This window comes from Cyprinodon tularosa, unplaced genomic scaffold, assembly GCF_016077235.1.
Source record: "Cyprinodon tularosa strain WSP-4 unplaced genomic scaffold, ASM1607723v1 ctg15, whole genome shotgun sequence".
Taxonomy (NCBI): Eukaryota; Metazoa; Chordata; class Actinopteri; order Cyprinodontiformes; family Cyprinodontidae; genus Cyprinodon; species Cyprinodon tularosa.
The window spans coordinates 2,032,478-2,049,379 of record NW_024038331.1 but is presented as its reverse complement, the minus strand read 5'-3'; the positions used below and the strand labels follow the sequence as shown (position 1 = coordinate 2,049,379).

The following is a 16,902-nucleotide window of genomic DNA, read 5'->3' as shown; positions in this document are numbered from 1 at the left end:
AGCACATGTCCCAACTAAGGCCATGTGGTTTTTGTTTGGACACGTGACAGTTATAGTGATGCAGCTTAGTGTTGCAGGGGTTTAACTGAAGTACAGAGGCAATATCTTTGGTGATTTTGTTGTTTATGTTTTTGATTTCTCCATCGTGATTTCAAAAGAATAGGAGATGTTTATTATTGTAACGTCCCTGTCAATGGCCATTAAAGCAATGTTAATATCAAATATAAACATTGGTAAAAGTGCAACAGTCACTGTGAGGAAAACCAGGCATGGCAAACTCATTTATATAACACAATTCAGCACAAAGAAAATTTAAAGTGCTTTAGTTGAGTTAAACAGCAAAATAAAAGTTTAGAAGATAAAAAACGTGATAAAAGCAGGTAGTAAAGCAAATAACAGTCATAAATGTAACTTAAACTAATGATACCTTAGTTACCAGTTTAACCTTTAATAGTCACCTATTTTGCAAGTTGATAAAAATTAACAAATCAAATATATATATATATATATTTCAAATTAACATCTGTAGTTTCTGTGTACTTTTTTTTTTTTTTTTGACCACAAGAGGTTTGGAGCTGCAGCACAGGTTTATTTCTCATCTTTGTTTTTTTTTTTTGAACGATTGGTCAGCAGTTTTAGGACAAAGCAATATTCTCTCCTCTCTTATGACACTGCATGTTTATTTCTCTCCATGCAGCAGGTGATAAGTAAGGTATGAATGTGCTGTTAAATATGTGAGGAATGCAGAACTGGATATGTGCGTTTTTGTGTGTGTGGTGGGGTGTTGGTTTGTCAGCATTTTGTTTCACACCACTCCCTCTCAAGGGCGGTGAAGTCATTAAAAACAAAAGAGCTCTCAGGTGATGATCAGGGACAAAGAAATGTCAGGGGAAGCAGATTCTTTAACCCAGGGTGTGCTTCTAATGGTTGTTTTCACTGTACTGTTTTTGATCCTGTAAACAGGGTTTGGGTTGCTCCAAAAACAAGGACCAGTAAACACAGAGGGCATCACGTGAACAACAAAATGACTACAGAAAAAAGAAAATCTCACAGGTTAAAATCATTATAAGGTAGATTATTAGTCAAACAGTCAAGCATTACCTGTTATTTGCATTAAGCCAGATGTGCAGGTATGAGTCACAATGTTTTGTATAATAAGGTTCACATGACCCACAGGAAAGTCCAATATACAAATGGTTCACATGTAAACAGATTAACACCCCACACACACACACTCTTTATTTTATTTTTCCCCGAGCATGACAATAAGTACCTTGAATATGAATGGCTAATTGCACCTAAAGCTGCTTCTGACTTTACTGTTACTTCTTGTTCTAGTTAAAGTAAAGCAGCTTATCCTGAACACTGCTAAATAAAAACAAGCCATGTGAAAGTTAGTTTTCACCATTCTTTTACTACAATGATAGAATTGCAATTTTGCCTTTTTTTTAGATGCTCTGTCTGAGGTGGAGCAGTTCAGGAGTCTTGTTTACAGTTCGCAATATGATGGAGGTTGATGCAGGTAGTCGGGTTTTAGGCATTAACTGTCTATTTTTAAGTGAATTGTGTACCAGGAATAATCAAAATTCAATTTTGTTAATTTATATAAAGCCAATTCACAACATGTCATCTCAATGCACTTAGCTAAAGTAATCCAATCATATCATAAGGAAACCCAGCAGATTGCATTAATCACTTTACAGCATTCATTCCTGCTAGATTCTGTAGTTATAGTAGACAGTGGTTTGCATTGTTGCATGGACCTTACAGTAGTAATATCCTATATACCTAGGTTTAAAAGGAGCTTCCTCCACAGGCTGGCTAAGCACATTCTTCTGTTTCCATTTGTTACAATCTGCTGGCAGTAGAGCTGCTGCTCCCCCTCATCGAGAGGAGTGAGATTACATGGTTTGGTTATCTGATCAGATTAACTTTAAAGCTACAGTGTGTAATAATTACAGGCATATAAATTCAGGAATTTATTATACATAACTATGTTATTTATCATCACCTATGAGCTCAGCCTTTTAACCATAACATTTGCGTTGCCTTAGAATTCGTTATTTATAATTACATAGGAGCGGGTCTCGCAGCCATGGAGGCTGACATCTTTGCGCTACGGCAGCGCAGAGGCAACAAACTAGCGATTGCGAGATCTCCCATGACGCTCGAAAATAACTACGGCAAGTTGAGAGAGATGAACTGAGACGGTACTGAACAGTAGATGGCAGTATTATGCCTGAGAAGCGTTTAGTCTGCCTGAAACCAAAGAAGAAGAAGAAGCAGGTATACTGCGCCTCGGTAACAAGAAAGGTAAACAAGGCGGCAGGCGTGAGTGACTTTGCAAACTGTTTGGCACTGTGTGGCCAAACATCAGACGAATGGAGGATCATGTCTACTCTGTATCACAACGAAAAGCGGCGGACACCGAACCCCCGTCATCTAAGAAGCGGAAACACGACGAGAATAAACGCAAGAGTGACAAGAAACGACAAAAAACACGGATCAACATTGGCACGGCATTTACACGATGGAAGTCACTGATGGAGGAAAAAGGTTTTCAAAGTGACGCTCAAGTTGCCAGTTTTCTCTTGGACAGGTAATTAATCCTATACACACAATTGTCTAATATCACTGCAGTTTTTGGAGTACAGGATGCTCAGACCTGTCTAAAACAATAACATGCTGCGTGATGATGCTGTTACTCTCCAGTATACTTATTCAGCAACGTCCCTGACGTTTCACAGGTAATGATTCAGTAATTTTCTGTAAAATAATTTTCTGGATATATACCTCGGTTACTTCTCTCCGGCTCCTTTGGAGATCTTCAAGCCTTTCCTCCTCTGCTCTCACCCCGCTGGCTCCCCTCTCTCGCCTGGCCCCAGCTGCACGCTCACCCCGGCCTCTCTGCCCTCTTCCTTTCCCTCTTCCTTGCCTTGTAACCCCCGTGCCACAAACAAGACTTGGACTCTGTAAACGGGGAATATATATTCTTCCAGCGAACACAATCTCGCTGTTAAACTAATGACTACAATTACTTCGTCTGTTTATATCACCATGCAAAGCAGCTCACCAAAACGTCACAACGACGTAGAAAAAATAACGGGTATATTTATTATCTTAAGTCTACATGAAATCTATACCCTACACAGACTAATGAAATACTATCTGTAAAATTATCTATGTAAACAAACCTCATCACTTGAGAAGGTAGGTGATGCGGACGTCGTGGAAGACATTTTGTCCCGTAACGCTCGCCGTACTGTTGGGGGGGAGAAGCGGTGGGGGGGAGACGTTCATGTTGCTGCAGTCTGCAGTCTGACCGCTAGATGTCGCTGAAAATTACACACTGTAGCTTTAAGGCATCTTCGTTTTTAGTCTTTTGTTGACCAATTGAGAGAAGACCCATATGTAGTTAATTATTACTGCAATTCTAGATAGTTGATGCCCATAGGAACAGAAAAACTTTTCTGGCAGAAAAAATCTGCATCAAAAGGAATCAGTTGAGATAGTTTTTCAATCTTTCTGCTTTTGGAGGAATCCCCTCAAATATGGGACAGGTCAGATCCAGTTAAAAGCCAACGTGTGTTTATCTTTAATAATTATTGTGTTTTTTTATCTGAAATAGAAAGAAGTAATGCATCTTAGAGTATAAGCATCTCACTTTCTGATTTCCAAGCTCACACAGTAGCTCTGAACGTAGCTCACAGCAGTCAAAGTGATAAAGTAGAATTGACAAAGTCTGTAAAGCTCATATGATTAAACATGAACAAAGCTTAGTTTGTTCTGCTTGTAACAGCCTGTAAAACTTGAGTGGAGCTTTCTCACTCTGAAAATCTGTGTAATTTCTTTGTATTAATTTCTGTTTATTTAAGAGATTTCTTGCATGAATAGAAAATACTAAAATATTTATCTCCTGATATAACTCAAATATTTTTGTCCCCCTTTTTGCACGAAGAATGAAAACAGAAACGCTTCTGGCACACGATTGGATGTTAAATACAAAAGCTTCTCATTGTACCCATCTCTGTATGTATTAGATTTAATAGAGCTGACACAATGGTCAGAAATTGTAAAATCAATGTGGCTAAAGTGGAACAAAATCTTTATACTTAGTTTTATTTGTTTGTTGTTGTTTTTTTTTCTTCTTTTTAAATGTCACCAGAAATTAGGTTACTAACAGCTTCAAGCTCTACTGTCAATGTACCAAACTCTAAACCCCATGGATTGGGAGTATTTAAGTAGTAGTTTAAGAAGGTCTAAGTGTTTTCTGAACAGAGTGGAATTTGTTTTTTAAAGACCATAAACTGGAGGAACACTTATGTCATTGTCCGAAACAGCTAAGTCCCAGTTTTGCAAATCAAAGCACAAAATATCTGTGCCATCCGACTCTTTTGCACTTTTGAAAAGTTGTCTCACAGCTATATATCTATTATAGTTCGGTCTGTAGACATTCCTGTCCAAATTCCAAAAGTCTGCTCCCAGTTCAGCAACGTCCAGGAAAGTGTTGGATGTGGTTTAATTCACTTTAATGCATGGCTATTTTTTTCTTTGTTTTTTTTTTGTTTAGTTTTTTTCCTGGTTGTGTTAAGGTATGTTTATTCCTGGTTCCCCCTTATCATTCAGCATCACACATTTAGCAGTGAGAGCCTTGCCACTGAGCAAAAATACTGTTAAAAAAGTTAGAGTCTCAAGTTAAGCTTTTTACTCAAGTAAAAGTGTAAAACTACCGGTTTTAAAACTACTTTAAGTATAAAAATAAAAGTAAAGCAGGGAATTATGTTAAGGACAGACGGTTTGCTCCAATAGCCTATTAAAGGAAATTTTTTTCTTCAATTCTGGATGATAACTTCCTTATACTGAAGTTTCTTAGATTTATAACTAGTGGAAACAGTGTAACTTTAAATCGTTGGTGCAGTATCGAGTCCAACCCCCAAGAAATTAATTGTCTGGATGAAACAAATAATTTTGATGGGTTTTCTTTATTTTTTTAAATACCAACAGACCATATTAAAAATGAGCTTAAATGAAACAAAACTGAAGAGTCTATTATTAAAATTAAAGGAGTAGAAAGAGATGATTGTTAAAGCAGTTAAAGCAGTAATAGTAGTTAAAGACAATTACTCCAGTAAAGTTTAAATAGCTCAAATTTCTGCTTAAGGTAGGTAACAAAGTACTTTGTGTACTTTGTTAATTGAGACCTATGTTCATAGTCGGTGTTCCAGAGACGGCAAGAAATCATTTGAGCTACTTTTGTTTTTCTGTCATCTGAGGCGAGTTGGCCCAATCTCTTCTGACACCAACAAACTATTATCATTCACACATCTGCTGCTTATTAGATGCATTATTGAAACAGGATTATTTATAAGGATCTATGAAAATCAGCTGTCTTTAAAACAGAACGCCACTTCTGGCACTAAGAAAACCTGCACATTTAAAGTAAACTGGATCATCTTGCTTTCCTATTCTCAGTTTGAACTATAACCTCATTAGATTCCTAGATGCCTTTAGTTGCTGTCATGTAATCAGTTGACAGCAATTCAAGGCAGTGGATTCAAAATGATGCAACATTACACGTATCACTGAAGGTGAAAGTAGAACCAATTTGCTCTCTAATTTTAAAATTTGTTTTTTTTTTTCTGCTAAATTTCCAATATCAAAATTTCTAATATTTAAAACAATAAAAGACAAAAACCTTATCAGTTATCTTTAGACTCAGTGTACTGTTTTGTTACTTTAAACCCTTTTATAGAAAAGTGGCTTTTAAAAATGAATGAACCCCACTTCCCAAACCGACCTAAAAACAAGTATAAGCCTTGAAACCCTGAAAAAAAATGCTGTTTGGTTTTTATTTTTGCAGAGCTATTTGACCATTTAATTTTTACAGAAGATTCTGTTGATAATTAGATGACCTATAGTGTGTGTAGTTGCATAAGACCAATGATCTCTGGTTATTGGCCATATTGATCCACTCATTGGAAAGCTGGGACTTCCTGTTGATAGTAGGTCATTCGCAGCCAGAAACCTGCTACCCTGCTGTTAATCCTATTCACTCAAGTATTAGATGTAAAAATTAGCACAGTATAGCTGGTGCTGGGTGTATTTTCAACCAGCAGAGAAATCCATGTGGTTGTTGGAAAGATTTTGCCTTGGTGTAAATCTCTTCCTGTATTTGTCTGCGTCTCAGCAGGAGGCAGCTAGTGTACTGCAGTGCTGTTGCATAACTCTGCTGACTAGAAGCAGCTGTGTGTGTGTGCACACAAGCTGTTTTCATCCAATCTGAGTGCCACCTTATGAAAAGAGAACAGGGGGAGGGATGGGGGGGAGGTTGTCACCTTTGCACGGCTTCTTTCATACCAAAAGTCATTTCTAATGTCTAATTCTCAAGCAGGCAGATTTGGAAAGTAGAAAACAAAAACAAAGCTCACAGCTTGTAATGTTTTTTTTCCCCTTCTGTATCAGTTATTCCTCCTTCAGCATGCATTCAGATATCAATGCGTGGTTTATTCTGTAATGCATTTTTTGTTCAAATAGCCTTGACTATGCCTTTTGTTCATCTTTTTCCCATTTCTGTAAAGTGTTTCTGTAGAAAAGCGTGTTGGTCCCCGCTGCATGATTGATGACCATCTCTTGCTGCTGGGAAGTGCTATGACTCACTCTTCTCATCTCTTATGGTCTTGCTTTCTTTTTTTGGACTTTATACTCCTCAGCATCATGGCAAATGTCTGTTGAAGTTACTTTTAGCTTGTTTTCTTTTGGTAATAGTTTTTTTTTTTTGGTGTCATTATGTCACAAGGTTTTACCAGCATGTGTAGAAAGACCGATCCTGTGCTCTTAGCATTTAAAGGTCTATAAAGTATAGGGATTTATCAAGGGAATATTTAGCTGTACAATCATAAAAATAGGAAAATCTTTCCATTTTGTTTAATTGCATTTCCATATGTGTTGCATGTAAAGATCGCAGGAACACAGAAGCCTTGCTGGTAAAAAGAAAGGATTTTGTGAATCAATATATAGGAAATCTATGGTCCGCTCACATTCAAACAGCTTTTAATGGACTAGTCATCCTAAAATGTCCTTTTTCACTAATAAATATACCTGTTGGTGCGACGTAATCTCGAGAAACCGACATCAGAGTCTCAACCTGTTAAGGAATAGGCGGGCCTTGGAGCATGTCTGCCCATCACCACCTCCGTAAGGTGCAATTTGTAAATGTTTGTGTGGGCGGAAATAAGGCTCAGCCAACGCGCATTTTTCTTTTACAGTTTGTGCAAAGGGATTCCTGCTAAACAAGAAGTTAGAAATGTTGCTCTGCACCTTTTATAAAAAAAAAAGAGCAATGAGTTGTGATTAGTTTTCACGTGTAGTTTGATCTTTCTTTGATATGCTGGAGAATGTTAAAGTGTACGTACCCTTTGGTGTGGAATTTCATAAACTTGGTATACAAAAGAGTTTTACTTAGAAAATAAAATGAATAAATCTGAGCAATGTCATTATTAGACAATGAATAAACATCGAATCACGACAGAAATTGTCTTTGAAGCTCATCTATTTTGAAACTTGAAAAAAATTTTAAATCTCTCGTCCTAATTTTTACCTCAGCTTAATATAAATATGTTTTCCATTGGAGATATTTCTGCACAAATATACTCCAAACGATTATTGATCATTGAAGGGATAGGCCAAATGGGCCGACTGGTTTTTGTAGTTTTGCCTGTGGTGGTGATAAAAAAGATATTGAGACCTTTACTTCTGATTCTCTGTCTGATTTAATTTGAATTTGCTGCTGGACAATATGCAGAAATGCAGAATTACTGCTACTTTCTTAGAAAGCAGCAGTGTATACAGTGAGCATTAAATTGTTACCTATTCCTAATTGTGCTTTTAAAATGGCTTTTGTTATCTGAGTCCATTCTACCTGCAGATAGTAATCAATAAGAAAATGTCATTATCTGCTTTTTGCTTCTGTTCTCACATCTGTTTCTGTTTTGTTTATTGAAAAGCAAAACACCTGCTTCCTCTTCTTCTTTTCTTGTCCTCTCCCTCTCTTTAATTCACACCCTTTCTTCCTCCTTCCTTTCTGCCCACTTTCTGAAATCACGAACTCTGACCCACTCCCTCTCTTTCGCACCATTTCTCTCGCTCTTTTTAGGACGGCTGTCATTTTCCCCAAAGTTTTCTCACGCCGACGCAGGATATGAAAGGATTGTTTTGTTTTTATGGGAGAATGGACAGGAAGGGAAGAGGGGAAAGTTTGGACGAAAAACGGAGGAGACAAAGGATAGAAGGAGAGATTGTTGAGCTTCAGTTTTGATGGTGGGGATTCCTGTGCAAGGAGGAGGGAGTCTTTGCTGACGAATGATTTTAATACAGTCAAATGGAGGGATGAAAAAATACACTGATATATAATTATAGGTTTAAAGATGACATGGTCATATATAATTTATATAATAGATTTTTTTTTTCACAGAAAAATCTAAATTCTGATTTCTCATGTCTGTCCTTAATAAAAGTGTATTATGACCATAGTTTCCACTTTCTATCGTTTCCTCTGAAATTGTGCAACAAGACAGAATCAAAGAAACAGAAGTGAAGTAAGTTCTCAATTTCAATGTTCTGCCCTGACAGCTCTAATTATCAAACTGGGATCATCGGTTTTCAGCTAGAATGATCCCCAGCTGTATACTGACCAGTCTTATAGTTTTGTCTCCAGCTGTTGCTTTGCTGTAATTCATTGGGTTCCATGCAATAAGCAGAGAGAGCTTTTATAGGGCTCTTTTATAATTAATATCGACATTAAATTAGTCACATGGTGCAATAAATGTATCTCTCAAGTATAAGCATAAATTAACAAAAAGTGAGTTCCATTTTAAAAAAAGGCCTCTTTACCCTCTGCCAAAAACCTTATGTCTCATCTTGGAATCTTTGGATAGCTTTCAAATAATGATGCAAATGATCAGTTTAATTGATTTATTTAAAGTTAATTGATCTTATTGGTCAACTAATACATTCATATTTCCTTAATGATTTCAGTTGATTTCAGGAGGATCTTTACATAACATGAAGGGCTTATTTTAACAGTATGCTGAATTGTACATCATTATACTTTAACAATTTATTGTGCAAGCTGTAATAAATACTGACTAAATAAACTTAAAAAAAATTTTTCACATTAATAAACAACATATTTATAAAATAAAATGGATTAATTACTATCTTTATTGCTAATATCTATTTTTTTCCTATTATGTCACAAACATTTTTGCTTTTTGTCCTATTTTTTTCTATCGTCACATCCTCTCCTTTCAATCGTAGCAGAGAAGCTGCTCTTCTATGAACCATGGCTACATGGGTGCTATTTAAATGTTAGCTTAAAAATATCCACGATTAGTTGTAAAAATATACTTTATTGGCGAAATGTTTATTTTCACTTTAAATAAAATATAAAATATTGGAATCTGTTTAGTTTCTATACATTAAAATAGAATATTGACACACTGATGTCGCCATATTATTTACACTGCAATGCATTCTGGGTAACTGAATTAACAAAGCTCTGTTTGGCCAAAAAAGAATTGAGTAATGGTGGTTAAACTTTTCAGTTTGAAAAGCAGCACATTGAGATTGATGACAATGTAAAAAATCACAAGAGGTTATGAAGATGAGGTGGAGCAAATGGAGGAAGAGTGGAGAGTTAGTCAAAGTAACTGGTGTTTGCTGCTGCTAGGGGATGCTAACCCAGATAATTTGGTACGTTAGAAAGAATTCTGGTTTCTAACTGAGGCTTTTTATGGTTAGCATCAGGATCTAAATATTTTCTCACATATATTAGCAAGTTGCTTTAAAGGACTGAAAGATCTGTCACTGTCCCTAAACATTTATTTTCCTAGATGTTTTGGATCTCACGTTAGCTTCTGCTAATTGTTAGCTCAAGTACATATGGTAAACCATAGTGCCCTATCTAACAAATTTTGTTTGTTTCAGAAGATATCTTATGTATAACTGCTTATGAAAACGACACTGTTTGGCACGGTTTAAATTTACACCAGTCAATTGCAATATGATAAAAAAAAACAAAAAAACACAACAGTTCTGCTAATGCTAGCCTTCCCGCGTTTACTCGGTAGGTTATAGTTCACTAAGATGTACCTGTGTCATTTACCCAGGGTTAATTGCACAGGGGGAAAAACTGGCACCCTCCATTGAGGTCCACAATATGACAAACAAAATATAATTTTAAGTAATTACAAGTTTTACGTCTCACAATCTGCAATTGGTAGTTAAAAATAACATTTTAACATATTTAGACCAACATCACTACACTGCACATAAAACTACACTAAAAGAAATTCCTAAAACTAAAAAATTCATCGGATAGAATACATTTTGGTCTAATGAACCATTAATATACGATGATTTGGAAGTTAATTATTTATTTACATCCCTGGTTCAACAAAAGACCAACTGACGTAAGAGCTGAGCTTTAAATATAGATTTTTTCGTTTTCATCCCTCTTAATATTCATGTAACTTTAACCTAACAAGCCCTTCCCTTGTTCTCAATCACACATTTAAATCTTACGTTCTGTTAAGGATTTTGGCTCTTGGTAAAATAACTTAGTGTGATGTTTAATATACAAGTCAAAAGGTGAACAACTTATAGTCATGTGTGAACACCAATGAGAGGACTTTATTCTCTACTCCTGCTACTATAAACGATTCACACTCCAGGCGTTCTAGAGTTGTAAACAAATGCAAGGCACTACAGTTATGTTCTTCGCTTCCGTGTGAAAACAAAGTAGATAAAAAAAACACATAAAGCCTACACATACGTTAATGAATGGGTTGTTTGTGTTGAAACCTTTGCATGTTGAGGTCCATTATTTTTTTTGCTGTTTTTCAGGGAGGAAATGTGCATACTAGGAAAAAACAGAGCTTGCTGATAGATGGGGAAGTTGTTGCTTTTTTTCCTTAGGATATGTGAGTAATATAAACTGTTTCATTTAGACTCCATCCTGCCAACTCTGCCCTTTCTGTCTTTCACATTTCCTCCTCTTCTCACCTTATCCCAGCTCTCTCTATCCTCCCTTTTTTTGCATCCTTTGATGCTGAGCCTTTCTCACACTCCTCCTCTCTGTTTTCTCCTTGACCTCTCTCTTTTTGCACTAATTTCTTTTTCTATAATACTTCCTGCGATTTGATTCTCTCAGTATTGTTCCCTGTGCATGTGTGTGTTTTGCACATACAGTACCAGGACTGTGTGGGAACTGGGTTTTGAAATGTGTGGGAACAGAGACATGTCTTTATTTACTACGTTTAGTCTGTGTTTTTAGTATTGTGTGGGGATTGTTTACTAGATACTGTTTTCCTGTTTTGATGTTGACAAATCTACAGACAGACCGATTCTTATCTGCTGCCTTGTCTCATACTTTATGGCAGCACAGTATTTGATTTGTTGATGTGTTTTTTTTGTGTGTGTTTTTTTTAAGATGAATACAGAAACAAAACTGGAGATAAAAAAGTCTAAAACAGCCCGTCGGCAGGAAGCACTTTGTGAATGGTAAAGCCTTATTAGGAGCCGGGAAGTGAAGGTGATGGAGACTGTGTCGTGACAGAGTTCTCAGGACCCAGTCACTACAAGCGGCAGAGGTTGAGCCCAGTATACAGAACGTACACGAGAAAGACAGAGGTCGACATATTTAAAGAACAATAGGAACATGACCTGTGTTATCTTAAATCAGTTCAGATGTGTCTCCACAGCACGTGTCAGTCTTTTCACTGCAGAATCTGTGCAGAGACACACAATGAAACAGTTTTATATTATGTTTATCTTGTTCTTCAAAATACTGTTATATTTTATACTCTTTACAGCTTTTTAAATGTGACATAAAAGGCTACAGTTTAATGCATTATTACAGAAAGTGGAAGGCAGCCAGGGCTGCAGCTCCGCCCTCTGGAAGCTTAAGTACATAGCAAGATTACTATAAAAACATCTTTATTTCAGTTGCTTTAAAGAATGTGTGATGGTGGCGGAACAAGATAAGAATAGCAGTGCCAAGTCTAAGCCTCAAATTGTAATTTCTCATTCATGTATGCTAGTATGCCACACCAGCACAATACAGCATTTTATCTGAGAATGTTGATAGAGAGATACAGAAAATGGAAGATGCGGCTGCATTTTTCTTTTTGTAGATCAGAAAAAGCATATGGCTGGAGGTGACTGAGGAGTTCAATCAAGAATGGGCCCAGACACCCTTCTTTGTGGTGGTGATTAAAAGACATTTTCATGGATTATGATGTTTGCAGATGACATTGTGATCCTTAGAGAGAAACGATGGAGAAATAGAGATTTTCCCTGGAAATGAGGGGAATTAATAATAAGTGTAGGATTCATGGATGTGAATGAGAGGGATCCAAGCGGAGCCCTGAGGTTACATGGACCAGAGATGAAGCCTTGGAGAATCTAAAGTAACTTGAGTCAACTGTCCAGAGCAACTGTGCATGCAGAAAAGATGTTGAAGCAGGTTTAAACAAGTGGAGAAATTTTATTGAAAAGAACAATAGGAAAGGTGTATAACAAAGCCTCTTTCCCACTGATATCAGTGGGTTAAACTGGGTTTTCCAGACATGGGTCGACCCGCTAACAATCGGCATTTTGCTCCCTTTCCGCTGGCAAGCTCGGGAGACAGAGCATAGTCAGTATTCTTTATTGTTCCGTTCTTGTATGTGTCCAAATCCCTGTTACCAGTGCTGCACCGTGTTAATTTAATCTAAACAGGGTTGTTTTGTCTTGTTAGACGAGATGCGACTGGCACGGTGTGTTGACTGCCGTACGTTGCTTTCAATGGTATCACGTAATTTAGCAGGTCAACCCAGCTCTGGTGTTCCCATAGCATTCAAATCAGAGCCAAGGCGATTTTAAGGCAGGTGGCTTGTCGAGTTGTTTGACCCGGGTCGACACGCATCTACTGAGCTGTTCCTATTGCCACTAAAAGCCAATTGTTCCCAGGTTTAAACTGGTTTAAACCCCATTCACAATGGGCGGGAAAGGGGTGTGACTGTTGTGAAACAAGTTTTTTTGTGATTTTCCTCTAAAGTTGAAAGCTAACTCCTCTAGTAGCTGCATTGCCTAAGACCCATACTAACTCAATAAATGCATTAAAAGCAAGAGAGCAATAATGGTGACACACGCGCACACACACACACACACACACATATATAATACAACTATTAAGTGACCGTAAACAAAGCATAAGGATTCATCTAATTTCTGGTTTCCGTTCTCTTAGATATTTTTAGTTATGTAGATGGAAAAAGTTTAACCACAGCAAAAATTAATGCATCTCTTAAAATAAATGAACCTGCTTAACATGCAGATGTCTTCTTAAATAACATCACCTGCTCTTGTGTTATACCCATTTGCTCTGATAGATGAGGATTTAGGAAGTAGTTTAACAAGCTAAAAGGAGTATTTGTTGGCTGTTATTATTCAGAGGTAGTGACAGCATGTGTGCCTTTCCGTACTTTTTAAGCACACGTTCTGTTTGGCCAAAGATGTTTCCATCGGCCTCTTCTAATTTGAAACTCTGCTGTGCTGCAGGTATGTTTGAATGCTTCCCCTTGATGCCGGCAGTGGAAAGTTAGAGCATATTAATAATGTAAGAAGTGATGACAAATGAGGTCACATTCCCTGGCCATTTACATTAGCAGTGTGATATGATCACCATTCAGTTGAGATGTATATTAGATTAAAAGATGGTTAAAACTGGTTAGAAAATACAGGGATGGTTACAGGGACAATACTGTACAAATGATTTAAGCATCTTTTTTATTCTTTTCATTAAAGAAGAGTCTGATCCATTTAATATTTTAAAGTGTTCTTGGTAAAAAAAAACAACCTTTGCAGACTTTCTGAACTTCTGAATGTTTTGTTACATTTCACTCATTCTTCTCATTACAAAACCTGACCATCACAGCATGTCGTGCAATTTATCCGTAACAAAATGAAACCATCTTGGGAGCAAAATGTAAACGTCATGCCTTGAAGATTTTAAAGAGTGTCAAAAATCTGGCCTGAGACATTCATTTTTCTCCAATTGATTACATCTGTATACCAGGTTTTCAGTAAATGGCATTTATGGATTCACAAAGTTTGCTTTCCACTGAAAATGTGGATGCACTTAACATAAAATACTTGGAAAAGACACCAAAGTCTGACTCGAAATGTTCTAAAAGCTTTTAAATAGTTAATGATCGATGCCATTTTCAAGTTTTTAGGTTATAGTTCCTGGAAATCACCTTGTGTATAAGATACATTTTTATCTTCTGTCATCTTTTTTTGTGCCAGTTTTGCCCTGAGTTTATTACTTTTATAAACAAAATAACCATCTTACTGTCTTGAATAGTGTTGTTAACATGATCAGTTCATACATCAGTCTCTGTTGCTACAATTTTAGCTGCAAAAATATGACTGGACCAAAGTTCCCCCTATCAATAGTCTCATTTAACATATGCATTTTCTGAGACACTGAACGTTGGATTTCCATTAACTGTTAGTCATTAGAAATAGTCAAACTTGACTCTTTAAATATAAATATCACTCTACTACTAATGTTATGTCTTTCACTTTCCTTAATTGAATTGCTTTCAACATTTCTATTCTAATTGAATGAGATGCATTTATGTGAACTCCACTCTAAAATGTTGACATCAAACATGCAATAAAAATTACGTATCATCTATCCAGAATTTTGTGTTAATAAACTTTAATTGAATTGCTTTCAACATTTCTATTCTAATTGAATGAGATGCATTTATGTGAACTCCACTCTAAAATGTTGACATCAAACATGCAATAAAAATTACGTATCATCTATCCAGTATTTTGTGTTAATAAAATATTTAGTTTTTTTTTTGTGTGTTTTTTTGATTTAAGATTGAATCCAGTTTCTATTGAAAACCATTTAGTCTTCTACAGATGGGATACTACTTCTGCCCCCTGCTGGTCAAAACTGAAAAATAACATAAACACTTTTAAACTTAAAGTATTTCTGTTTGTCCCTTTGCAGGTCTTCCAGAGCAGTATTACAGTCTTACATGGCTGCTCAGTCCAGTTCTGGGCCTCATGTTCACGCCTCTGATCGGCTCTGCCAGTGACCGCTGCACTCTGCGCTGGGGCAGGAGGCGGCCATTCATCCTGGCTCTCTGCATAGGAACACTGATTGGAGTGGCGCTGTTCCTAAACGGGTCATTGATAGGTGGGTGTACATCTTTTTGTAAAGTGGGGAGTTCTTTTTTAAAAGTGTAAATGATTATTTTTCTTAATTAAAATTTTTAGTCATTCTCCCCTTTTGTAATTTTGTTTTATTTATTTTTTTTAAAACACTTGTTCCAAATCTAACCTACAAGCTATTTATGGAGCTATTTTACAGTTAAGTAAGCAGTTGATTTGGGTAAAGATGAAGGTTCAATGCATCACAAAAAGAATTTACGATTTTCACTTTTGAAGCTAATTTGCTTACTGTCATCTGCACCCCAGAGAGTCCTGGATGAAAAATAAACCCTAAAATGTAATCCTATCTAAGGGCTGTTTCTTTTCCTAGCAGGGTTTTGTTCCATTAGCGAGGGAAAAGAGAAAAACATCTACTGCTGATATCAGCAGAGCATCGTCTGCTGTTAGCTTCCTCATTTCAGAGCTGTTATCGACGTTGTTCGCCGTAGCATATTAGGCTTTAAGTCTTCACAGATCTGATTGGGAAGCCATTTAACATACACTTCCTGCTGCATATGATCATTTCTATCGTTACAGTCTGGATCTTGTAGTAGTGGTCATACAATATTTCTTTTCATTGTTGGTTTTAGGAAATATCAAGAAAAATTATTTTCTTAAAGCAACAAAAAAGAGGTATGAATGGTATGAGGAGCTGTGTGAACTGTGTTCTATCAGCAGAATCTATTTACTTCTACTGGATTGTTTTCCTTTCTGCCTCTATTCTTCTCCTCAAAGTTTGGATTTAGGTCAGAAGAGAACTGAAGTGGGTGAGAGACCCAAACAGGCACAGTTGGCATGTGAAAAACAAGCAGCCTGTGTGAGAAATAAATGAATGAGAGCAAACGTGTGTCTTTCAATAAATATAAATGTGTGAAAAAACAGAAGGTGACGTGGGAAAACTTGTAGTAACCTATGGGTGTGAGTGAGTTTATGTGTGTTGACATGGGAACACCGGAGCTCACAGTTCACAGGGAAACAGTTCCTGTTTGCTTCCTTCTCTCCACCAATCACAGGTCACTTCCTGTCTGGGTGCCTGGCTAATGAGCACTGTGGCTCCATTGTCTAACCCAAACACACACTCGGGTTTGCCATTCCCTCTACAAGAACACATTCATTTCCTCAACTTTAATGGATTTCAGTTTGTAAAGTCATGCTGCGTCACATTGCCTCCGATATCTTGCTCTCACATCCTTACCGTAGACTTCCAGCTGCGCTCTACGTTTTTCAAACATATTCATGCAACGCCTTCCTCAGGAGGCCCCGCCGAATTCATCGCTGTAATTATTTCACAGGCGAGAGAAAACAGACAAGGTCACAAATGCAAAGCAGGATGGGAAAAGTGCAGTGACCTGCTTATGCACTCATCTAGGTCATGCAGCCATTAAAAGTCACAAATAAGTTATTGATGACATGTGCACACAGCTCTGACCACATGGCTTACACCAACAGAGGGTGTAAATTTACATTGATTCCAAAGAGCAAATGGAGATGGAGATAATGTTCTTTTATCCTCTTTATTTGTAGTTTTCCTCCATCTTGTTGATGTTTTTTAAATGCTGATATACCAGTAGAGCACAGATGAATGCACAATGTTTGAAGATGAAAATGATAACTTCACTGCTTTTTTAGTAC

At 36.9% G+C, this 16,902-nt stretch overlaps 1 protein-coding gene across 1 annotated transcript in view; it reads left to right on the top strand.

Moving 5' to 3' along the window:
- Positions 1 to 16,902, top strand: part of LOC119779655 (solute carrier family 45 member 4) — a 56,540-nt gene that overhangs the window by 29,427 nt on the left and 10,211 nt on the right. The window contains exon 4 of the mRNA XM_038279386.1: positions 15,068 to 15,256. Coding sequence (XP_038135314.1) covers positions 15,068 to 15,256 — 189 coding nt within the window. The remainder of the gene's footprint in view (positions 1 to 15,067; positions 15,257 to 16,902) is intronic.